The 25,768-nt window shown below is 47.2% G+C and overlaps 1 protein-coding gene across 2 annotated transcripts in view; it reads right to left on the bottom strand.

Annotated features, from left to right (window-relative positions):
* Pitpnc1 (phosphatidylinositol transfer protein cytoplasmic 1) overlaps positions 1-25,768 on the bottom strand; it is a 334,848-nt gene that overhangs the window by 20,592 nt on the left and 288,488 nt on the right. For both annotated transcript variants that reach the window (XM_045158271.1, XM_004655123.3), the window contains exons 7-8: positions 8,649-8,804; positions 2,955-3,018 (exon numbers count right to left, since the gene is read on the bottom strand). In XM_045158271.1, the coding sequence (XP_045014206.1) occupies positions 2,955-3,018; positions 8,649-8,804 (220 nt within the window). The remainder of the gene's footprint in view (positions 1-2,954; positions 3,019-8,648; positions 8,805-25,768) is intronic.

Here is a 25,768-nt window from a genome sequence, read left to right as displayed (position 1 = left end):
TCCATTTACCTGAAAGGCCCAGTGTACCCCTCACAGCCTTGAGTCAGTGGTTGAGGAGGTGCTCTGTGACAGGAGCTGTTACTGTTCATTTCGTTTCCTGAGAAGCTGGGTCAGGTAATGAAGGGGCCACTGTGTTCCTAGCCAGCAGCTCCAGGCTGCTGAGGCCTGCGGTGAAATTGATGGTGTGGCTCTTGGATGCCACTTGAAAAGCCTGCTTGTTTTGGTTGGGGCTGTGCTTGTGGATGTAGGGGGTGGAGACCCGCACTGGGGCATGCAAGCACCCTGGTGATCTACGTCCCCAAAAGCCAACGCCTTCCTCCTCCCATCCAGACACAGAAAGGATCTTGTGATGGACAGACTCCTCCTTGGGTTGTTAACTGTCCTCCTCCCTAAACCAGTCTAAGTAAATAGGTAGTTCTTAAGACAGAGGAGTCTGTATTTCCTTCAATGTATTATTCTAGCTCTTGTAATAATCTGAGAATTCTTTTTTTTTTTTTTTTTTTTTTTTTTTTTTGAGGTAGGGTCTCATTCTAGCTCAGGCTGACCTGGAATTTACTATGGAGTCTCAGGGTGGCCTTGAACTCATGGTGATCCTCCTACCTCTGCCTCCCAAGTGCTGGGATTAAAGACATGTGCTACCACATCTGGCTTAACCCCTCTTTTCTGCTAAGACTTGCAGTGTTTCCTCCCCTTGATCAGAGTCCAGCTTCCCATTTTGATGTCTTTTGTGTGAAGTTCCCGGTCACATTATGGTGCTAGAGAGAAGCCTATCCATGTGATCTGCCTCTTGGTCTTCCGAGTGGGAGGCTTTTGGTCTTCTGGGCGCCTGTCCTTTTGCCAAACTCCTAATCAGCTCAGGACCCCTGGACTATCTGTAGGCTATCCCCCAGGTCCTGGCAGCTAGAAAACCACTACAGTTGAAAAGGACAAGTCACAAGACGCCTGAAGTCAGTTGTTCACTTTGGTATTTTTTTTTTTTTTTCGAGGTAGGGTCTCACTGTAGCCCAGGCTGACCTGGAATTCACTATGTAATCTTACAGTGGCCTTGAACTCCCGGCAATCCACCTACCTCTGCCTCCCAAGTGCTGGGATTAAAGGCGTGCACCACCACGCTCAGCTTACTTTTTTTTTTTTTTAAGGTCTATATTCCCTCTGAGAATCTGAGTAAAGCTTGCAGAAAGAAAGAAAAAAAAAAAAAAACCAAAAACCACCCAGAAAGATTTATTTGGGGATGGGCTGATGGCTCAGTGGATGGGTATAGCACTTTCTGTGTATGCATGAGGTCCGGAGTTGGGATCCCCAAAGCGTCCACGGAAATGCCGGGTGGACCTGTAATTCCGGTGTTTGGGAGACAGAGACAGAGACTGCTTGGGACAAGCTGCTGGCTAGACTGGCTGAATCTGTGAGCTCTGGACTCAGGTGAGAGACCTGCCTCAATAAATGAAGTGGGGAGTGTCTGAACACACCCAGTGTCAGCCTCTGGCCTCAGCACGCATGCCCACACACGTGCATAAGCACCTGCACACCCACATATGCAAAAAATAACAAAATACAATAAAATAAGGGTTTCTTAAGGTATCAGAGGATATCATGTTTTTCCCCCACCTTGCCTTACAAAAGACAAGGCGGATAGGTCTTGGGGAGACTTCCTGACCGTGGGGTGCATGAGGGAAGCATCCTAGGGATGCGTGAAATGCTAGTCAAAATGATGATGCGTGTTTGGACCCACTAGGAAGATGCCTTCCCTCTTTGGCAGGTGCAGATCTGGGAAAACTGAAAAATCAAACTAAATAAAACCAAACCTAGAGCCTAGAGAACCGGCCCTTTTCAAATGTGGCTCAGAAACAGCTGGTCAATCGCTAACTTAACAGCTACCACTGTCTCCCCTTCCTGCCCGGTGCACCCTTTCATTTTAGGTTGAGGGCCTTCTGCTAAGAAAAGGGAAGGAATGGGTCAAATAATGATGGACCAAAATACAACCTAGGTGACATTCGTAGCACATCTAATGTGACTTAGGAAAAGGCCAAGGAGGAGGGCATTTCATCAGACAGTGGATTTGACAATCCCATTTGGAGTGTTCCTTTCTATTTCTAGCCAAGGACATACGCCACCTGACAACTGAGTCGGAGGGTGCAGGATTCCTGTGGACACTGAGCATCTGGGGGTGCATGGTTCATCCATCATGGGACGAACCACACCTCTGTGTACATTTTCTGGCAGTGCGCAGAACTTGTTTCAAACTTTCCGTGCCTTGACGAATAAAAAAGCCAGAGCAATAGTTTCAGTAAGAATTAGCAGGGCAGCTATGCCCTTGAGTTCTTGTAGAACCCTCGTGTGTTTGATGAGGGGCTGCTTCAAGAGCTCTCTGAATCAAAGACCGCTTTCACTCAGCATGACGCTCCAGACAGCTTTGATCTTGAATGGGAGTTTGGGATGAATTGGAACGCGCTTGACGTCCACGCAGCAGGGAGGAACGGAGCCCTGCCTACCAGCCAGGCGGCACCGAGCGCCCTGAGCTCCCACCCAGCCAACAGTCCTGTGGTTATTTTTGACCAGGCTTCTATAATTACATCATTAGTGTGCCCGCTGGGCAGTGCTATTTCCGATCCAGGAAGCAGGAGCCTGCCTTTCTTCTCGTCCTTCTAAGGTGGCCTTTGAAGCCAGATAGACTGAAAGTCCAAGCCGGCACACTATGACGTTGCTCTACAAGCCGGCACACTATGACGCTGTTCTACAAGCCCGCACACTGTGACGTTGCTCTACAAGCCGGCACACTATGACGCTGTTCTACAAGCTGCACACTATGACGCTGTTCTACAAGCCCGCACACTATGACGCTGTTCTACAAGCCCGCACACTGTGACGTTGCTCTACAAGCCCGCACACTGTGACGTTGCTCTACAAGCCAGCACACTGTGACGTTGTTCTACAGGCCTCCCAGGAGAGGGACTTACCGTACCACTCGTCAACCCACGCAAACGCTTGTCTGTGTCCAATCAGCAGAATGTCCCGGACCACCTAAAAAAAGTGCGAGAAAGGTTGAAATACGCGGGGGTTCATCAAGAAGTGGGAAGTAGGTATTCCCAAGTAGTATTTCCAGTGCTGGAGATCATGACAACCGCGGGTGTCTCAATCCCTCTGTCCACTTGTGATGACAACCACAGGCTAAAACACACAGATAGGGGCCTGCTCACGGCCCGCCCTTGCCCAGCTAACTTGTCATAAACCAACCCTCCATCTTATGTGCGAGTCCAGCCAAAAGCATGCAAACTAATGACAGCTACTTGACAGTCACCTGGCAGGAATTCAAACGACCTTCCAGGCTGAGCATGCCCCACTCTGAGCACTTGGCTTTATGTGGGTACTGGTGAGCCAAACCCGAGCCTTCAGGCTTCGCCAGCATCTTAACTGCTGAGCCATCTCTCCAGCCCCTGCCCCGCCCTTTTTTTTTTTCTTTTTTAGCTAGCACGGAATCTACTTTTCTTTTCCTTCCTTCCTTCCTTCCTTCCTTCCTTCCTTCCTTCCTTCCTTCCTTCCTTCCTTCCTTCCTTCCTCTCTCTCTCTCTCTTTCTCTCTTTCCTTCTTTCTTTTTTTTAAATTAATTAATTTATTTATTTGTGAGCGACAGACACAGAGAGAAAGACAGAGGGAGAGAGAGAGAATGGGTGCGCCAGGGCTTCCAGCTTCTTCAAACGAACTCCAGACGCGTGCGCCCCCTTGTGCATCTGGCTAACGTGGGACCTGGGGAACTGAGCCTCAAACCGGGGTCCTTAGGCTTCACAGGTAAGCGCTTAACCGCTAAGCCATCTCTCCAGCCCTCCTTCTTTCTTTTTAGGTAGGGTCTCACTCTAGTCCAGGCTGACCTGGAATTCACTATGTAGTCTCAGGTTGGCCTCAAACTCACAGAGATCCTCCTACCTCTGCCTCTCGAATGCTGGGATTAAAGGTGTGCGCCACCATACCTGGCTTACTTTTCTTTATTTCCTTTGTCTTTTTGTGGGTGTGGGTGTGGTGTGTGTAGGTGGGTGTACATGCACATGTGTGCACAGGCCAGAGGACAACCTTGGGTGCTATCCTCCGGAATGAAGCTCACCTCTCTTTCAGATAGGGTCTCTCAGTGGCCCAGAGCTCACCAATTAGGCCACACTAGCTGGCCAGTGAGCCCCAGGGATTCCCACTTCCTCAGCACTGGATTATAGGTGTGTACTGCCACACCTGAATTTTTTTTTTTTTTTTTTCCGAGGTAGGGTCTTGCCCAGGCTGGTCTTGAACTCCCAGAAATCCTCCTACTTCTGCCTCCCAAGTGCTAGGGTTAAAGGTGTGTGCCACCATGCCCAGCCCAAGAACATTCCCCCCGTCCCCCCGGACATGGTGGCTCACGCCAGAACTCCAGCCCTTGGTAGGCTGAGGTATAAGGATTGTCATGAGTTTGAGGCCAGCTTGGGCTACTGAGTTCCAGTCAGCCTGGGCTAGAGAGTAAGATTCTACCTGGAAAACAAAACACAAATGCTTCCCAAGCAAAAAGAAAACAAGCAAACAAAAAACTCCCACACTTTTGTGAATAGCAAGTCACTTCTAAGCAAAGATCATTTAGCATTCTTTTCTCACTGACAAAATATCCTAAATGTTGATTCAATTTTTTTTTTATCCTTCTAGACTTGATTTCCATGTAATAGAAGGGAAAAAAACAAAAACAAAAAATGGTTAATGAACTATTACTGAGAGAGATGACATAAGAAAGCTGGACTAAAGCCAGCCGTGGTGCCTCACACTTTTAATCCCAGCACTCAGAAGGCTGAGGTAGGAGGAATGCCATGAGTTCAAAGCCAGCCTAGGTTACAGCATGAGTTCTAAATCAGCCTGGACTAGTGAAACCCTGCCTTGAAAGAAAGAAAGAAAAAGACAGAAAGAAAGGAAGGAAGTAAGAAGAAAGAAATAAATCTGAACTAGAAGGGTAATCATTATTGGTGACCCAAGGAATGCCCCTATTTCCTACGGAGACCATGGTAAAAGAAGGTACGGAGGAGAACATTGTGTGCATGTGTCACACGTCCCACTACTCATGTGTCCTTCCTGTTGGGGTTGCCTTTTCGTCCCATACAAACATGCCTTTTTACACTTCTTGGGTACTCACAGCTCCCCCTCCCCCCAGCATTCCTTTCTTCCTGCCAAACAAATTCAGTGATTGTAAAACACACACACACACACACACAAAACCCCAAAACAAACAAACAAAAACCCCCACAAAAACCCTCTCCTGGAAGGCTGAAGTGTGTTTCTGGAAGGGCAGGACTTTCATCTGCAGAAACAAGGGAGCATTTCTAATGAAGTGTTTATTCCTCCAGGCCTCTGGATAGCTGGGGGTGGAGGGGCTTTGTGATTTGGAAAGAGGAAACGTGTGATGAATATAAGACACAGGGGCAGCCGTACACACTTGAGTGCCGAGTGTGTCAAACTCATCGAAATCAAAAGAACAGCCTGGAGGCATCAGTGAACATCCCCTATTACATTAAGCACAACACAGCTGTCTGCTGGAAACAAGAATTCAATAATGTGCTAATGGCTTGCTTTCTGCCTTCCAACACCCCCTCACACTGTGAGTACATTCTTAAAACAACAACAACAACAACAACAACAAAAAACCAAGGTGTTCAGAGAAAGGCATCCCCAGCACTTTCGTCCTGTGCAAATGCTCCCCTTGTTAGCAACTCCTGTGCCCAGAGCAGGTGCGCGTTGGGGGTGTAGTTGACAATGCTTCACTCCATTTGGAACCGGGCAATGGAGCACACGTGGTCAAAGCGGCAGGCTTACATGTGTTTTAAAGAAATAGTTTCTTCAAAATTAGCCCAAGTCATCTGCATGGATATAAATGCAATGAGCTGCAAGCAATATAAACATGCTTTATGAGAGAAAATAAACCCCACAGTGATGAGCACCCTAGGGAGAGGAGATGGCTTGGAGGTTAGAAAGAACGCCAGCACGGCCACTAGAAGAAGGAGGAGGAGGAGGAAGAGGAGGACTAGGAGGAGAAGGAGAAGAGGAAGAAGAAGGGAGAAGGAGTGAGGAAGGAAGAGAGGGAGATAGAGAATGAATATAAGGAATGGTTGCAGGAAGCAAGGAAAGTACAGGAACAAAGCCACAGCCAAGGCTACAGAATATTTGCTCTGTGAGATGTGATGATTTTCTTGCTTAATGACCAGGACATAGAAAGAAAATAAGGGGGGCTGGAGAGATGGCTTAGCGGTTAAGCGCTTGCCTGTGAAGCCTAAGGACCCAGGTTCGAGGCTCAATTCCCCAGGACCCCTGTTAGCCAGATGCTCAAGGGGGCACAACGTGTCTGGAGTTCGTCTGCAGTGGCTAGAGGCCCTGGCGCGCCCATTCTTTCTCTCTCCCTCTATCTGTCTTTCTCTCTCTGTGTCTGTCGCTCTCAAATAAATAAATAAATAATTAAAAAAAAAAAAGAAAGAAAATAAGGGGACTCTAAGCTTCACTTCTGGACCTCTCATTCCATCCCTATGCCTGGCTGGCAGGATGAATTTCAAAACCTAGCAGAGATTTGCGTGTGTGTAGGAAAGGACCAAAGCACCAGGATGCTCTAATGTGTTCCAGAGTCTGCTATTGCTACAAGCCTCAGAGATGAAGGGTAGAGACAGTGCATTCAACTTCTAAGTTCTACATTCAAGAACGAAGCTGGGCGTGGTGGCGCATGCCTTTCATCTCAGCACTTGGGAGGCAGAGGTAGGAGGATTGCCGTGAGTTCAAGGCCACCCTGAGACTACACAGTGAATTCCAGGTAAGCCTGAGCTAGAGTGAGACCCTACCTTGAACAACCAAAAAAAAAAAAAAAAAAAAGAATGAAACTTCCATGCGCTGGGCTGGAGAGATGGCTTAGCAGTTAAGGTGCTTGCCTGCAAAGCCTAAGGATTCATGTCCAACTCTCTCGAGGTCTCACATTAAGGCCAGATGCTCAAGGTTGCACATGACCACTAGGTGGCGCAAGTCTCTGGAGTTCAATTGCAGTGGCTGAGATCCTGGGCCAATTCTCTCTCTTAAAAAAAAGAATGAAACTTTCTGAAACCTCAGCTTGTGTGGAGGTTGAGGCAGGAGAATTTCAAGTTCAAGGCCAGCCTGGTCAATGTGGCATGAACCTCACGTCAAAAACAGGGCTAGGGTATGTGGTTCAGCAGTTAAAGGCACTTGTTTGCAAAGCCTGCTGGCTCAGGTTCAATTCCCCAATACACAGTAGAGCCAGATGCACAAGGTGGCAAATGCATCTGGAGCTCGTTTGCAGTGGTAGGAGGCCTTGGCATGCCCTTCATTTTCTCTCTACAAATACTATATATTTATATAAAAGAAAACCCAGCTGGGTGTGGTGATGCACGCCTTTAATCTCAGCACTCAGGAGGCAGAGAAAGGAGGATCGCCATGAGTTCAAGGCCACCCTGAGACTACATAGTGAATTCCAGGTCAGCCTGGGCTAGAGTGAGACTCTACCTCAAAAACAAACAAACAAACAAAAACCCCACAAAAACAAACCCTTAAAATGGACTGTTGCTTGGCTACCCAGTCAGTAGATAAGCCTAGTTAAGAAATGAAAGGCTTTAGTGCATGAAGGAAGAATACCGGAGTCCCCAAAAGAACTCTGGATAGCCACTCTTCATCAGTTTTTAAGTGGAAAACAAACAGATGGCCAGCCTCCCCGGGACATAGCAACAACTTGGAGACTATTCATTCTTACGAACATGAAAGCAGCTATACAGGGCACCTCATTTCTCATTATTTTAGAGTCACATGGATAAGTGTTGTATCAGAACTCCCAAGAAAGCTTCAGTCATCACCAAGTGGCTCCTGCTACAGAATTAATCTGATGAACCAAAGTGAGCACACTAGTGATTTCTACAGTTTTAAAAAATGACTTATTAACTTGCATGTGTGTGTGCGGGGGGGGGGTGCTCTTGATACTGTAAACAAACACCATATGCTTATACCACTTTTTGCATCTGGGATATGTGGGTAGCTTGGGAATTGAACCCAGGCCAGCAGGCTTTGCAAACAAATGCTTTTAGCTGCTGAGCCACTTTCCTAGCCCTGAAGTCTGTGTTTTGAGATGGTTAATCATTTTTTTTTTTTTTTTGTTAATCATTCTTTAGTACCAGAACAATTAGGTGAGTAGAAACGCTGAGCTATGCCTTCTAATAAGACTACACGGAGTTCTGTTCTGTCTCTTGAGGCATCTCCTACTTCTTGTGCCTACATCTGCACGATCTCCTGAGTGAGAATTATCCCTGTGAGCTATGCAAGCAGAGCGAAGGTTTCTGGCCTCTTCCCAAGTGCCTCTCTGCCTGAGGTAGATTAGCCTGCTGCCAAAGTGAGAGAGACACGCTATAAGCCTCATTTCCCAAATATATTCATCCAATACACACAGAGGTCACAGAATGAGAGCGGAAGTGTGAAACAGCTATGTCTACTAATGGGATGAAATTTGTCCATAAGTAAAATACATTTTTAGCCAAAAAGCTATTATCTGGATAAAGGTACCTGGTACTCATTCAGCACTGGGGTACCAGATGCATATCCAACTTGCCTCCAGCTTGGCAGTAAGGGTAGTGGCCTTGTCTTCATCCCTGGGACCAAGGTTGATCACTTACCTTATGCACAAATTGTTCCACTCGGGTCTGGAGGCCCCAGACCTCAAACTTCACAGTCACCAGCTTGTAGGAGCACATGATGGGCTGGTGATTGTCTCTCCAGCCTTCCCTTAACTGGCCTCGGCCTGTCTTCTCTGACTTGAAGTGCTTAGGATCCTAGAAAAGATAGATCAAAGAAATTGGTATGTAAAAAGTTTAGGCCAGGGGTGGAGAGATGGCTCAATGGTTAAAGGTGCTTGCTTGCAAAGACTGCCTGCCTGGGCTTGATTCCCCAGTATCTATGTAAAGCCAAACACTCAAAGCGGCACATGCAGCTGGAGTTTGTTTGCAGCAACAAGAGGCCCTGGTATATTCATACTCATGCTCTTTCTCAAATAAATTAATGGTTTTTACTTTTTGAGGTAGGGTCTCACTCTGGCTCAGGCTGACCTGGAATTCACTATGTAGTCTCAGGGTGGCCTCGAACTCATGGAGATCCGCCTACCTCTGCCTCCTGAGTGCTGGGATTAAAGGCGTGTGCCACCATGCCTGGCTTATACATTTTTTTTTTTAAATTAGGCCGGTGTGGTGGTGCACAGCTGTGATCCCTACACTCAGGAGGTGGAGGCAGGGGGATCAGGATCAGGAGCGCAAGGTCATCCTTGGCTAGACAGTAAGCTCAAGACCAATCTGAGCTACATGAGACCCTATCCAAAAGAGACAGAGGGAGGGAGGGAGGCTGGGAAGATGACTACGTGGTTAAGGGAGATTGCTTTCAAAGTCTGCCAGCCTGACTTAATTCCCAAGCCACTCATGTAAACTGAACAGAAGTAACCAGAAACAATTCAAGTACACGCTGTGTGATGCAGATTGAAATTTGAGAACAAGCACGGCATGTCTATGGTATTGAAGGCTAGAGGACTTCACAAAACCCTCCCCCCAGCAATCGCTCACTACCTGTAACTCCTCACGGAGGGATGGGGCACTGGAGGCCCTCCATTCTCCATGATGGAACGTGGGTGTGCCCAGTCTTGAACAGGTCTTATAACGGCAGCCAGAGCTGTTGAGAGTTTAAGAGAGCAATAGCCATGCCATGTCCAAGAGTGTCCCACACACTGCCCCTTCCTTTAGGAAAGCGTTCAACAACACTCCATCCATCCATCCTCTGATATCTTTTCCCTCCCCTTTTCTGAAATGTTCTTTGAACCTTAGTAACCCTAATTAAACTCACTTTTACACACACACACACACACACACACACACACACACACACAACACACACACACACCATGAAAGTAGGAGCAGAGGGGGGACTATTTGGGATGAGGAGGGGATCAGTAGGACAGGGAAAAGGGTAATGGGAGTGAATGTGGTCAAAGTATATTAAATATGTGCATGAAATGTCATAATGACTTTCCAAGGCTCAGGGTCCATTGTGAAAGAGGTGGCGGAAAGCCAAAGGAAGGGTAGGACTCCTTACAATGCACTCTTCCAGACACAAAATGGCCTGGACATCCATGACCTCACAGTGTGTGACACTACCTACACAAGACCATCGTCATAGGAGGAAAAGATCTTGAAATCAAATTAAAAGAGAGACTGAGCCAGGTGTGGTGGTGCATGCCTTTAATCCCAGCACTCAGAAGGCAGAGGTAGGAGGACTGTCATGAGTTCAAGGCCACCCTGAGAATACATAGTGAATTCTAGGTCAGCCTGGGCTAGAGCAAGACTTTACCTCAATCCCCCCAAATAATAATAATTAAAAAAATAAATTTAAAAAAAAGAGAGACTGAGGGGGGAGGGGATATGATGAAGAGTGGAGTTTCTAAGGAGAAAGTAGGCGGAGGGAGGGAATTGCCATGGGATATTGTTTACAAATACAGAAGTTGTCAATAAAAAAAATAAACATTAAAAAAGAAATGAAATCCATTATGATGAATAATGAATATATATTCATAAAATACTTGAAAAATAAAAGTGGAGGTCTAGAGAGATGGCGTTAGTGGTTAAGTGCTTGCCTGCAATACCTAAGGATTTAGGTTGGAGGATCTATTTCCCAGGACCCATGTAAGCCAGATGTACAAGGTGGCCCATGCATCTGGAGTTCCTTTGAAGTGGCTGGAGCCCCTGGCATGACCATTCTCTCTCTCTCTCTCTGCCTCTTCCTCTCTCTGTCTGTCGCTCTCAAATAAATAAATAAATAAATAAATAAAAATAAAAATATTAAAAAGTGGAGAATTAGTAGCATCTCAGGAGGAAGGTAAATTTGAAGAAACATGAAAACATTTCTTTTTTTTTTCTTTTTAAAAATTTTTTTCTAGGTAGGGTCTCGCTCTAGCCCAGGCTAACCTGGAATTCATGTAGTCTCAGGGTGGCCTCAAACTCATGGTGATCCTCCTACCTCTGCCTCTCAAATGCTGGGATTAAAGGCATGCGCCACCATGTCTGGCTCATGGAAACATTTCTGAGATGATTGACTATATTAATCTTTTAAAAATAATTTATCTATTTTTAAATACATTTTGTTTTAATTATTTAATTGTTTTAATTAGTTTTAAGTAAAATGTTAAAGCAAGTGTGTGTGTGTGTGTGTGTATGTGTGTGTGTGTGTGCACCAGGGCCTTTAGCCAATGCAAATGAACTCGAGGTGCATGTGCCACATTGTGCATCTGGCTTTATGTGGGTACTCAGGAATAGAACCCACGCCTTCAGACTTTGCAAGCAAATGCCTTTAACCACTGAGCCATCTCTCCTGCCTGGTTATATTGATGTTGATGTAGTATGCAAAATCCAATCAGTTCTATACTTCAGACTTTTTTTTCTAGTTTTTTGAGGTAGGGTCTCACTCTAGCCCAGGCTGACCTGGAATTTACTAGGTAATCTCAGGGTGGCCTCGAACTCATGGCAATCCTCTTACCTCTGCCTCCTGAGTGCTGGGATTAAAGGCATGTACCACCACGCCCGGCCACTTCAGACTTTTTTTACACTTCAATAATAAGAATGAAGTAAAGGGCTAGAGAGATAGCTTAGTGGTTAAGGAGTTGTGTGCAAAACCAAAGGACCCAGGTTCAATTCCACAGGACCCATGTAAAGCCAGATGCACAAGGTATTGCATCTGGCATTTGTTTGCAGTGGCTAAAGGCCCTGGCACGCCCATTTTCTTTCTCTCTGTCTCCTTCTCTCTCTCTGTCTCCAAATAAAATAAAATAGAACAAATGATAAAATATTAGAAAAAAAGAATACCATCAGATAACATCTGAAACCTGTATCAGTGACTTCCCCACTTGGCTGTAACTTGCCTACGTTGTCTCCACCAATGTATTTGGAAAATACTTTGATTTATGACTTTCTTTTGTTCTGTGTCTAAAAAACACCGTGAAAATGCTTCCACAGTGGAACATGTCACTCAGAGCAGCGTGAGTCTGTGTTCTTGGGCCACGGTCACTCATAATTGGCTCACGATAAACTATGTCTTATTCCCTTTAGAGCGAGAGCTGTTTTGCATTCACCTTGCTCCTCCCACTTCAGGCCCCCAATCTCCTATTCCAGAATATTCTCTGAAACCAAAAGAAATCCTGACCTCCTTGCTCCTCTCCTCGGAGTCTGCCCATGGCACCATGAGTTGAAGACACAGTTCAACGCTAAGCATGACATCCTAGACTCTTCACACTGTTGTCTATCTAGCATTGTATCTCGACCACTGTCTCTACGGAGTCTCAGGCTGGCCTCGAACTCATAGTGATCCTCCTACCTCTGCCTCCCCAGTGCTGGGAGTAGAGGATGCATCCCCATGCCCGGCTCCTGGGGAACCAAGCCTCGAACCGGGGTCCTTAGGCTTCACAGGCAAGCGCTTAACCGCTAAGCCATCTCTCCAGCGCCCCTAATTTTTTTTTGAGGTAGGGTCTCGATCCAGTCCAGGCTGACCTGGAATTCACTATGCAATCTCAGGGTGGCCTCGAACTCATGGTGATCTTCCTACCTCTGCCTCCTGAGTGCTGGGATTCAAGGTGTGCGCCACCACGCCCGCACGCCCTCAGGACTCTTGAACCTCCTTGGCAGGCAGTGATTCCTCTTCCTGGGCTTCCTTCTCCCTAGCCAGGCCTCCGTTCTGTCTCTGCAGGTGGGTGATGTGGCAATCATGAGCTGCACAGGCTTAGCTATCTCTGCTACACTGTGACTTCCTGCAGGACAGTGGGTCCCACTGTCATGGTCCTGGAACACCACGATGTTCATTTCAGGGTCATACTTCTCAAGAATAAAACAAGACCCTGAAATATTAAAACCAGAGCCTTGGTGGAAGGCTTTTCCAAAGTACTTGAGAATTACAGGACTTCCCAGCAAAATTTACTTCAGAATGAGACCAGAAAAGTATTGCTTCCACAGCAAAAACTACAGAGGTGGTTCAGCCAATTTGTGATTTAAAATTTTCTTTTAATATATTTATTTGAGAGCGACAGACAGACAGAGAGAGAAAGAGGCAGCTAGACAGAGAAAGAATGGGCACGCCAGGGCCGCCAGCCACTGCAAACGAACTCCAGACGCATGAGCCCCCTTGTGCATCTGGCTAACGTGGGTCCTGGGGAATCAAGCCTTGAACTGGGGTCCTTAGGCTTCACAGGCAAGCGCTTAACTGCCAAGCCATCTCTCCAGCCCCAATTTGTGATTTGTTTTAGAAAAAAAATTAATAATTGGGCTGGAGAGAGAAAGAGATGGCCTAGAGGTTAAGTGCGCTTCCTGCACAAACATGAGAGTGTGAGGGGGCTGGAGACTACACAAGTTCGAATCTCCAGAGCCCATGTAAACAGCTAGGTGTGACCATTAATGTCTGTAACTCCGGTTCTGTGGGAGAGTGGAGACCAGAGACCTTCTGGGGCTGACAAGTGACAGGCTGCGGAATCAGTAAGCGACTCCATTGCAAGGAAAAACAGGCAGGTGGGTGATGGAGGGAGACACCTGATGTTCTCCTTCAGCTATTGCATAAACATATACATATACCCCCCCCCCCACACACACACTACACATACTACTAAGCCCCTACAAAAAGCACTCAGTTAATATCTGGGTGTGCATGTGCATGCCCAGAGATCGGAGAACCACCTCAGGTGCCATCCTTAGGAATGCCACCTCCTTTGAGACAGGGTCTCTCATTGGCCTGAAGTTCACCAGTTCGGCTAGAGTGGCTAGCCAGCAGGCACTAAGGGTCCACTGGCCTTTGCTTCCCCAGCATTGGGATTTCAGGCACATGCCACCATGCCTGGGTTTGATGTGGGCACTGGGGATCAAACTCGGGTCTTCACGGTTAGGAGGCAAGCAATTTCCCCACTGAACTGTCTCCCCAGCCCTCAATGTGTGGTCCCTGATGGCACCATACGGTTCTTAACTTGCATTAGGCTATCGCTAAGTCAAGCCGCGGGAAAGGGCGAGGCAGGAATGAGAAATGTACGGTTCACGAGTGACCCAGACTGCGGAGACCACTCTGAGGCAAAGCTGGGAGCTTTTGTTCGGGAAGAACATGAGCTGCCAGGACTGACTCTGAAGAGGAAAGCACAGTCCACTTTGAGGTTACAGAGAGTGGGCTGCATAGAGCTCTTCAGCTGGGAAAGGTGAGGCAGGGAAATAGCTAGGGGGTGAGACCAGAACAGTGAGCAGGTGACCCGAGAGATAAGGGGCAGGAAACCTAGACCTGGGGCGTTGTTAGGCAAGGAAGGGAAGATGGCTGGGCGGTCCCTGAGGAATGTGGATGGCCCACTTCCTTGTGTCTCTGTCTCCATCCTGCTGACTCCACTTTGTCCTGACCCAGCAAGAAGTATACTGTGTCTTCAAGAGTCGGTGTAGAATTTTGAAGCTAAAGGCGACAATTGGGTTACATGCCCTCAGTTTTAGAGAGGAGGACGCTGAAGCCTGAGAGAGCTGAGATATTGTGCCTCCAAGTCACAGGCCCCCCATTACAGGTATCTCCCCTCACCCTGCCTAATTCCACTCCACTGTTATTTCCACAACAGTTAACTTTAATTTTGATGTTATTTATGAGGGTGAGCCAATGAGTGAGAGACAGAGAAAGGAGAAAATGGGCACACCAGGGCCTCTAGCCATTGTCAATGAACTCAAGATGCATACGCCACCATTGTATCTGGCTCACATGGGTTCTGGGGAATTCAATATGGGTCTTTAGGCTTCATGGGCAAATGCCTTAACCACTAAGCCATCTCTCCAGCCTTCCCCCCGCCCTTTGGCTTTTCAAGGTAGGGTCTCCCTCTAGTCCAGGCTGACCAGGAATCCACTCCATAGTCTCAGGCTGGCCTTGAACTCACAGTGATTCTCCTACCTCTGCCTCCCAAGTGCTGGGATTAAAGGTGTGTGCCACCATACTTGGCAACATTTACTTTTATTTATTAATTTTACTTAGAGAGAGAGAGAGAAAGAGAGAGAGAGAGAGCCAGAGCGAGAGAGAATTGGCACTCCAGGGCTCTGGCCACTGCAATCCAACTCCAGATAAGTGCACCATCTTGTTTACATGCGCGATCTTGTGCATCTGGCTTACATGGGCTCTGGGGAGCTGAAAACAGGTCGTTAGTGTTCTCAGGCAAGTGCTTTAACTGCTAAACCATCTCTCCAGCCCAACATTTACTTTTAATATTAAACAGCAAAAGGGTGTATTTTTTTTGCCATAGCTACATGCCAAAGAAGCAATTAACAATTGGGGCTTTTTATGGTAACAGTGTGTCGATTTTTTGCAAGACTGGTGGCAGAGCTACAGCTGATGATTTCATCTCGTAAATTTCAAACATGGCCTATAATTAGAGTCACTATGGAAGTGGGGAGGAGGCAAGAGAGGAGGGGCTACCAAAGGACACCTTTAATCAAACCTCCCCATCAGCTCAGTGCGTTTGAATGGCAATGAACCAAGAAAGGGAGGGGAGATTGTCAGCAGGTGATGTCTGCAACGGTCTAGTCACCACAATGTCTCTTTTCACGTTCTCCCTGCCCTCCGGTCTCCCCCGCCTCCCAGTGTCCATCACTCTTGAAATAGGCCCTTCTGCTCTCTCTTGCACTTCTGAAGCCAAGTGCTAAGTGGCTCTATTTACACACCAAGTAGCCTTTCTTACAACCAGTTTTCTTGGGAAAGATTAGTCTTAGATGTATTTGTTTATTTATTAAAAATAATGGGGCTGGAGTGATGGCTTAGCGGTTAAGCGCTTGCCTGTGAAGCCTAAGGACCCCGGTTCGAGGCTCAGTTCCTCAGGACCCATGTTAGCCAGATGCACAAGGGGGCGCACGCGTCTGGAATTCGTCTGCAGTGGCTGGAAGCCCTGGCGCGCCCGTTCTCAACCTCTCTCTCTCTCTCTCTCTCTGTCACTCTCAAATAAATAAATAAATAAATAATGAAATGTATTTGGGCTGGAGGGATGGCTTCGTGGTTAAGGCGTTTGCCTGCAAAGCCAAAGGACCCAGGTTCGATCCCCCAGGATCCATGTTAGCCAGGTGCACAAAGGGGGCACACACGTCTGGAGTTTGTTTTCAGTGGCTGGAGGCCCTGGCGCACCCATTCTCTCTCTCCCTCTTTCTCTGTCAAATAAATAAGTAAAAGAAAAATAGGGCTGGAGAGATGGCTTAGCGGTTAAGCGCTTGCCTGTGAAGCCTAAGGACCCTGGTTTGAGGCTCGGTTCCCCAGGTCCCACGTTAGCCAGATGCACAAGGGGGTGCACGCGTCTGGAGTTCATTTGCAGAGGCTGGAAGCCCTGGCGTGCCCATTCTCTCTCTCTCCCTCTATCTGTCTTTCTCTCTGTGTCTGTCGCTCTCAAATAAATAAATAAATAAAATTAAAAAAAAATAAAATAAAAGAATGCATTTGTTTATTTATTTATTTATAAGCAGAGAGAAAAGGGGGGGGGGGAGAGAATGAGAAAGTGCACCAGGGCCTTTGGCCACTGCAGAGGAACTCAAGATGCATGGGCCATTTTGTGCATCTGGCTGGGGAATCAAACTGGGGTTGTCAGGCTTTCCAGGCAAGTGTCTTAACCACGGAGCCATCTCTGCAGCACATATTTCTTTTCTTTCTTTCTTTTTTATTTATTTGAGAGAGGGCTGGAGAGATGGTTCAGCAGTTAAGGCATTTACCTGTGAAGCCAATGACCCAGGTTTGAGTCCCTAGGACCCATGTAAGCCAGATACACAAGGGGCACATGCATCTGGAGTTTGTTTGCCATGGTTACAGGCCCTGGAATGCCCATTCTCTCTCTGTCTGTCTCTATCTCTCTTGCTCTCTGCTTGCAAATAAATAAATAAAAATTTAAAAAAATGTTTATGAGAGAAAGAGAGAGAGAGAGAGAGAGAGAGAGAGAGAGAGAGAGGGAGGGAGGGAGAACATCAGCATCTGGCTTTATGTAAGTACTGGGGAATTGAATTCTGATCATTAGGTTTTGCAGGCAAGTGCTTTAACTTAACTGCTGAGCCATCTCTCTGGCCCCTCTTTTTCTTTTTCTTTCAGGGTAGGGCTTCACTGTAGCCCAGGCTGACCTGGAATTTACTCTGTGGTCTTGAACTCACAGCAATGTTCCTATCTCTGCCTCCCGAGTGTGACACTGCATGGCTTTTTTTTTTTTTTTTTTTGAGGTAGGGTCTCACTGTAGTCCAGGCTGACCTGGAATTCACTATGTAGTCTCAGGGTGGCCTCGAACTCACAGTGATCCTCCTACCTCAGCCTCTTTAGTGCTGGGATTAAAGGCATGCGCCACCATGCTCAGCTATATTATTTTAAACCCATTTATTTATTTATTATTTGTAAGCAGAGAGGGAAAGACAGAGGGAAGGAGGGAGGAAAGGAATAGGCACACCAGGGCTTTCTACTGCAAATGAACTCCAGATGCATGCGCCACTTTGTGCACCTGGCTTTATATGGGTACTGAGGAATTGAACCCAGTCTATCAGGCTTTATAAGCCAACACCTTTTATTGCTGAGACATCTTTACAGCCCCAACATTTTTACTACTGCTACTACTATTATTTTCTTGTTGTTGAAGTGGTGGGGATGAAACCCAGGCTAGCAAGCACCACTGGAGTATATCCTTGCTCTAGGTTTCCTCCTATTTACTTTTTGGGTTCTGAGGTAGGGTCTCACTCTGGCCCAGGCTGACCTGGAATTCACTATGTAGTCTCAGGGTGGCCTTGAGCTCACAGCGATCCTCCTACCTCTGCCTCCTGAGTGCTGGGATGAAAGATGTGTGGCACTACACCTGGCCCAAGAGCTTTTTTTAAAAAAAAAATTATTTATTTATTTGAGAGTGACAGACACAAAGAGAGAAAAAGAGAGACAGAGAAAGAGAGAGAGGGAGAGAGAGAGAATGGGTGCACCAGGGCTTCCAGCCACTGCAAAAGAACTCCAGATGTGTGCGCCCCCTTGTGCATCTGGCTAACATGGGTCCTGGGGAATCGAGCCTCAAACCGGGGTCCTTACGCTTCAAAGGCAAGTGCTTAACTGCTAAGCCATCTCTCCAGTCCCCAAGAGCATTTTTTTTTTTCCCAAAAAAGCATTTATTTATTTCTAAGGGGGGAGAGAAGAGAATGGACACACTAGGGCTTCTTGCTACTGCAACAAACTCTAGATAGATGCACCCACTTTTGTGCATCTGGCTTTATATGGGTACTGGGGAATTAAACCCTGGTGGTTAGGCTTTGCAGGCCAGCACCTTAACCACTGGCTTTAACTCAGCACATGTCAGAGAGGTGTGGTAGTGAATTTTGTTATTGGGTAATAAAATGCAACTTGGGCTGGGTGACAAGAAGCAATTCAAGGGAAGAAAGGTTTAGTTATACAGGCTCCTGGTTTCTGAGGGTTCAGTTCATCACGGTAGGGAAGATGGGACGGGGGAGCTCACGGGGGGGGGGGACCCCTCACACCTTGGACAACCAGGAAGCAGAGCAGCAGGCCAGAACCAGCAGTGGGTACGAGCTTCAAGGCCCTGATCACCTACTTCCACCAGCAAGGCCCCATGTCCCCAAAATTCCACAACCTCCCAAAACATAGTCACTGCTGGGGGACCAAGTGCTCAATAACAAGAGCCCATGGGTGGCATCTCATATTCAAATCACGTGCAGAGTATTTCACAAGGCCGTGTCTCCCAGCTGATGCTACCATTTTCCACTGACTTGGTCACGGAATTCCCCAAGCAAGCTGTTGGATCCCCTCAGTTTTACGAATATAACTTTCTTTTTTCTTTTGGTTTTTCAAGATAGGGTCTGCCTCTAGCCCAGGCTGACCTGGAATTCACTATGTAGTCTCAGGGTGGCCTCAAACTCACAGTGATCCTCCTACCTCTGCCTCCTGAGTGCTGGGATTAAAGGCGTGTGCCACCATCCTCCAAAGATTATGAAAGCAAGGCTCTTCTTATCTTCAGGGACCTGCCAACTCCTGTAGCCCAGCAGCTGGCTGGCTGGGAGGTGTGATGCCATGCCCGTCTTCTGGCTGGGAGCTGACAGCTACATCCACAATGAGCTTTCTAGCCCCGGATGTTGCTGGCACTCTAGGGGCTAGGCAGATGGTCAACTGGACCCTTGCAGTCAAAGCCTAACTATAAATAGCAGGAGCTGAGCTGGTGCCAGGGCCATGTTCCCAGGACTTGGCTGGCCACCTCTTTCCTTTGGCATACCTTCCTGGGAGGGCTTTCCCTCCATGGGGTCAGTCACACGTGCAGGCATTACCATCTTACTGTGGGAAGCAGGTGGACCAGGGGTGCTGTGGGCTATGTGGTTTATGCAGCCTGGGGGACAACCTGGAAGGCACAGGACATTTCGGTCCAGCCTCAGCCAGTTGCGTCTCTGAAGCAACATTATCAGGTGCCCTTTGCTGAGACAGAAACAACCCAAACCACTAAGGACAATAACCAACAGGGCCTTGCCCTGCCCACTGAAATTAGAAGCTTTTGGTAAACGTTAAACTGCAAGAATGGCTAAGCAGGAACCTCACCAGGTCTGCTACATTATATAACTGCGCTACTCGGCCCTAAAGCAGAGGGAAACTTAACAAGGCACGGATTACATGTTAGGACTTTTACTGATTTCTGAAACCTTTCTCGAACTTTCCCTCGTCCTCTTCCCATGTTGTTTGTGCTTGGGCTTTTGAGACAGCCTAGTTTGTTGTGTAGCCCGGGCTAGCCTGGAACTTATGATCCTCCTGTCTCAGCCTCCTCGGTGCTGGGATCCATTTTTCTCCAATGAATGGCCATTTCAACCAAAAAAGATTTATCCCTAAATTTAGCGTGAGATTTATTAAACTTGAATCCTAAGATGGATACACAAAGACACTAAGGACCTTTCAAGGAAGCTTGTCCCAAAGGGCCATATGATGCCATTAGACAAAATGTCCAGGGAAGGGAATCGATGGAGACAGAAAGTGGATCAGCGCCTGCCCAGGGCTGGGGTTGAGGTACGCAGCAAGCGGATAGGGATGCTAGCTAACGTGCAGGTGGTTTCTTCTTAGAGTAAGGAAAAAAAATTTTAATTTTCGTTTATTTATTTTTGAGCCAAGAAAGAGAGTGAGAGGGAAGGAGGAGGAGGAGAAGAAAGGAGAGGGGGGGGGAGGAGAGGGGAGGAGAAAAGGAAGGAGGTGAGGACAAGAGGGAACGCACCAGGGCCTCTTGCTACTACAAACAATCTCCAGACACATACATGCACTACTTTGTGCATCTGGCTTTACATGGGTACTGGGGAATCGAACCCAGGTCAGCATGCTTTGCAAGTAAGTGCCTTTAACCACTGAGCTATCTCTCCAGCTCCATAAAAATGTTTTACAAAGTTGATTGTAGTTATGATTACAGATATCTAGGACTATGATTATACACTCAAAGTGAATTCTGGGGTGTATTATGTATAGCTCAGCAAAGGTGTAAAAAAAAAAAAAGCCAGGGGGAGCATTTAGGGTGTACTGAGAATTAACCCAAGATTACTTAAAAGGTCAGCTTTGATACACCAGTCAAAAACACAAAACAAAATTCCCTAAGTGCAAATCATAACCAGAAGAGGCAGTTCTTGCTTTGTTAGCAGTTAATACCTAAAGTGCTATTTTTAAAACCTTTGCTCTCGGCACCAGAGTGTACCGCGAACACAGCAATTTACGCCATGCCTTTGCAAAGTGACTCTATTAAAGGAGTTGGGAGTTTGGCTCCCCTAAGTTTTGTCTGACAAGGAGGTGGCTAGAGGAAAAGGTGCTGGAGTGGGGGAAGTGCTTTGGTGTGAGTTTGGTGCCCTTCTCGGGGCACAATTTGGGGTCACAAACACTTAAAACTCACTATTCTGAGAAGAGACTGTGAAAATAGGGACTTTGTGTCCACACCATGGAAGAACTCCATAGTCCACAAAGATTAGCGCACATGCGTATGTTCAAGAGCTGCTACGACCCACCCCCAGACCAGGTCTGGAATTCTGTTTTGTTTCGAGGTAAGGTCTCACTTTAGCCCAGGCTGACCTGGAATTCACTGTGTAGTTTCAGGTTGGCCTCGAACTTACAGCAATACTCCTACCTCAGCCCCCCTAATGCTGGCCACCACCAGGGCCAGGTCTGCCATTCTGGAATGACTTCCAAATTGAGTAAGCAAGGACTGAGAAAGGCCGCTACGTCCCCTGCCCGCAGCTCCTGCCTCAGTCACATCACACAGGGCTCTTCCCTGGCAGTGTAGTTCCCCACCTCCTCTCTCCCTTCATTCTTTCTTTATTTTTATTTATTTATTTGAGAGAGAGAGAGAGAGAGATACAGAAATAGGCAGGTGGAGAGACAGAGAATGGGCACGCCAGGGCCTCCAGCCACTGCAAACGAACTCCGTATGTATGCGTCCCCTTGTGCATCTGGCTTATGTGAGTCCTGGGGAGTCAAAACTGGGTCCTTTGGCTTTGCAGGCAAGCGCCTTAACCGCTAAGCCATCTCTCCCATCATTCTTAAAAGCCCTCTCCTCTCCCTAGGGCTTCTGTTCCTACTAGTTTCTCCTGGCATTAAATAAAAGTCTTGGGCCTGAGATGCAGTTTGTCTCCAGTCTCCTCTACCTTGAACCCAGAACCAGACACACTACTGATACCTTCTGGGGCCTGGGGTAGAAACTAGGGAAGAGTAAAAGTAAAAGGCCACCCAAGGGGGCTGGGGAGAGAGGACTGGGCAGTTCAGGATGCTCTCTTGCAAAGCCTACCAGCCTGGGTTCAATTCCCCAGCACCTACTTAAAGCCGGATGCAAGGCAGAAGATGCAGGTGGGACCCCAAAGGACGCCTGACAATGGGAGGTGGAGCTGCCAGAACCTCCAGTGAGAGGGTCAGTTAGGGGGCGCCCCACGCGGACCACTGCTTACAGAAGCGCTCCCATAGTTCCAGGGCCCGTGTCAGGCACTCTGGACCCGGTCTCTCAATCCTTGTGGCGTAAGGAGAAATATATTTGACATTTGTTCTGGAGCTCTCACAGGCCTTAGAATTTCCAGAGATTCAAGTGTCTTTGCTACTCTTAAGGAGCCTCTTCCATCACACCTTAGTTTATGCTAATAAGGTGATTTAGGGTAGAGTCCCAAACTGGAAAAGCCGATGGCTTTGGAGCTTTCAGTTTACGGTCCTCTGGCCCCGTTGCTCTGGGCCCGCGGTGGCTCAGTATGCACCACGGCGGAAACAAATGGCCAAACAGACCTGTTCACCTCATGGAGGCCAGGAAGCAAAGAGAATGAATGACAGGAGGGGCTAGGATCTTTCATGGCCACACCTCCAATGACCTCACTTCCTCTCACGTGGTCACTCCTCTTAAAGGTTTCACTACCTCCCAATGCCCAGTGCCAAGCTCGGGACCAAGTCTTTAACACATTTTCATGCTATTCCACATACATACAATAGCATCGAGCTCCGTGAATTCCTCTGGGCACCAGGGCTTCACCAACGCATTGGTTCCATTTGGCTGTTCTGGTGTTCTGTTCTGTCTTGTTTTGTTTTGGTGGTAGGGACTCGCTCTAGCACAGGCTGACCTGGAATTCACTATGTAGTTTCAGGCTGGCCTTTGAACTCACAGTAATCCTCCTACCTCTGCCTCCCTAATGCTAGGATTAAAAAGGTGTATACCACCACGCTTGGCTCTTTTCAATTTTTCTAATTAGAAAGTCAGTTCTTTAGGTCTGAAGAGAAGCTCAGTGGTTAAGGCACTTGCCTGCAAAGCCTAACAACCTGGGTTTGATTCCCCAGGACCCACATAAGCCAGATGCACATGGTGGCACACACATCTGGAGTTTGTTTGCAGTGACTAGGGACCCTAGCGTGCCCATTCTCTCTCTCTCTGCTTCTTTCTCTCAAATAAATAAAATAAAATATAACAAAATACCTGAGACTGTGGGGGACATACATTCAAACCACCACAGTGATTAACAACGAACTCTTGAAGTCTGTGGGGGTCATGACTCTTCTTGTCCCCAGAGTCAGGCCTGGTTCCCAATTCCGGTTCAACAAGAGACGTTTCCCAAACATCCTGTTACATAATGCTACCCGATGCCTCTTGGCACTAACAGATATATCAAGATCACTGCTAATCAAAGTCAACAAGATGACTCAAGGGCACCCAGGAAAGGACCTCATCTTAAAACATGTGACCGCAGATGGCCAGGGACCAGTACTTCCAAAGCCACTGAACCAAGTTCCTCCATTAAGGAAGCCAACAGGACGCAGCTGGGTTTGTAACCTTTGAGCCAGGACTGCCTTTTGAGACGGTCCCCACCCACTCTGATTTAAGCAGTATTCCACACAGCCCTGATCCATATGGAGAATGTACAGTTTGGCCCATAGATAGCTCAAGTTAAATAATAAAAAAAGAATCATAGGCTCACGAATGTTCTTTTTTTGGGGGGTGCGTCTGATGTATATAAGCACGTACGTACGCACACGTTCATGCGCATGTGGGGTGCAGCATGTGTGTGGAGGTCAGAGGACAACTTTCTCCTTGTTCGGTGCTGTGTTCGCCAGGCTAGCTGGTCCACGAGCTTCCAGGAAATTCTCTGGTCTCCTCCTCTCAGCTCGCTGTCAGCACGCTGGGATTACGGCAGCCCAGTCTGGTGACCCAGACTCGGATACTCAGCAAGGGCTTCTTTATCGTTCGGTATCTGCCCAGCCTCAGCAAGAGTCATCTGGTTTCTGTGGGTCCTGGGGAATCAAACCTGGATCCCTATGCTTCGCAGGCAAACGCCTTAACCAGAAGACATCTCTCCAGCCCCCTCATAATATTCTTTTGTTTTGTTTTGTTTTTTGAGGTAGGGTCTTGCTCTAGTCCAGGCTGACCTGGAATTCACTATGTCATCTCAGGGTGGCCTTGAACTCATGGCGACCCTCCTACCTCTGTCTCCCAAGTGCTGGGATTAAAGGTGTGTGCCACCATGCCCGGCCCATCACAATACTCTTAATGAATCAACAGGGACTGGCATTGGATTTAAACTGCCTGCCCGTGAGGCTAACTTGCCCTGTAATCTACTAAATGATTTTGGGAAACTTGGATCTCTAATTTGCTGAACAGAAACTAGAAGAGAGATGTTCAATAAGTCAATCATGCCTTAATTTGAAGACATAAAGGAATTTCCATTTGGACAACTGGATAGATTGAATATTTATTTTAACTTTAGAACTCATTTTGATTTTCCAGGCAGGTAAACATGATTAAGTGGAATTGATTCCTTTGGGTGGTTCAGCCTTCAATGTTTAACACAATATAGCTATTATTATTATTTTAAAAAATATATATTGTTTTGTTTTGTTATTTTTTGAAGTAGGGTCTCAGTCAGGCTGACCTGGAATTCACTATGTAGTCTCAGGGTGGCCTCGAACTCTTGGTGATCCTCCTACCTCTGCCTCCCTAGTGCTGGGATTAAAGGTGTGTGCCACCATGCCCAGCTATTTTAAAAATATTTTATTTATTTATTGGAGAGAGAGAGAGAGAGAGAGAGAGAGAGAGAGAGAGAGAGAGGGAGAATGTCAGGGCATCTAGCCACTACAAACAAACTCCAGATGGATGCACCACCTTGTGCATCTAGTTTATGTGGGTTCTGGGGAACAGAACCTGGGTTCTTAGGCTTTCACAGGCAAGCACCTTACCCACTAAGCAATCTCTTCAACCCCAATATAGTTATTTTATTTTTATTTTTATTTTTTTTTATTTATTTATTTGAGAGCAACAGACACAGAGAGAAAGACAGATAGAGGGAGAGAGAGAGAATGGGCACGCCAGGGCTTCCAGCCACTGCAAACGAACTCCAGACGCGTGCGCCCCCTTGTGCATCTGGCTAACGTGGGACCTGGGGAACTGAGCCTCGAACCGGGGTCCATAGGCTTCATAGGCGAGTGCTTAACCGCTAAGCCATTTCTCCAGCCCAGTTATTTTATTTTTTGCAGCAGGCTCTCACACTAGCCTGGGCTGACCTGGAACCTGCTCTGTAGCCCTAGGCTGGCCTTAAACCCACAGCCATCATCATGCCTCCGGCTCCCCAATGCTGGGATTAGAGGTGTGAGCCACTATACTGCTTGCTTGTTTATTTATTACCCTGCTGACAGGTGCCACTATATGGTTAGAGGTTTCAGGAACAGAACTGAGGGAGAACTTTAAAGGCTTGGAATGAGACACTCCAGCAACTATCGTATGAATGAAGGCAAGTTATTCAGCTCCAAAAGTGTGGAAGACATCATAGACATCATGAGGAAAGTAATAGTTTCCAAACTGGGGTCTATGGATACATTCTTCAGGGACAATGTTTATCTTTTCTTTCTTTCTTTTCTTTTCTCTTCCTTCCCTTTCCTTTATTTTCTTTTCTTGCTTGCTCTCCCTCCCCACCTCTGCCTTTGGTTTTTCAGTGTAGGGTCTCACTCTAGTTCAGGTTGACCTGGAATCCACTATGTAGTCTCAGGGTGGCCTTGAACTCTCAGTGATCCTCCTACCTTTGCCTCCCCATGCACGGCAAATAAAATATTTTTTAAAAAAGAAATAGCTGGAGCCAGGCATGGTGGTGCACGCCTTTAATCCCAGCATTGGGAGGCAGAGGTAGGAGGATTGCCATGAGTTCAAGGCCACCCTGAGATGACAGAGTTAATTCCAGGTCAGCCTGGACCAGAGTGAGACCCTACCTCGAAAAACAAAAAACAAAAACAAAAAAAA

This window comes from Jaculus jaculus, chromosome 9 (assembly GCF_020740685.1).
Source record: "Jaculus jaculus isolate mJacJac1 chromosome 9, mJacJac1.mat.Y.cur, whole genome shotgun sequence".
In the NCBI taxonomy this organism is placed as follows: Eukaryota; Metazoa; Chordata; class Mammalia; order Rodentia; family Dipodidae; genus Jaculus; species Jaculus jaculus.
Note: the sequence above shows the minus strand (reverse complement) of the source record. Positions and strands in the feature narration are given on the sequence as shown.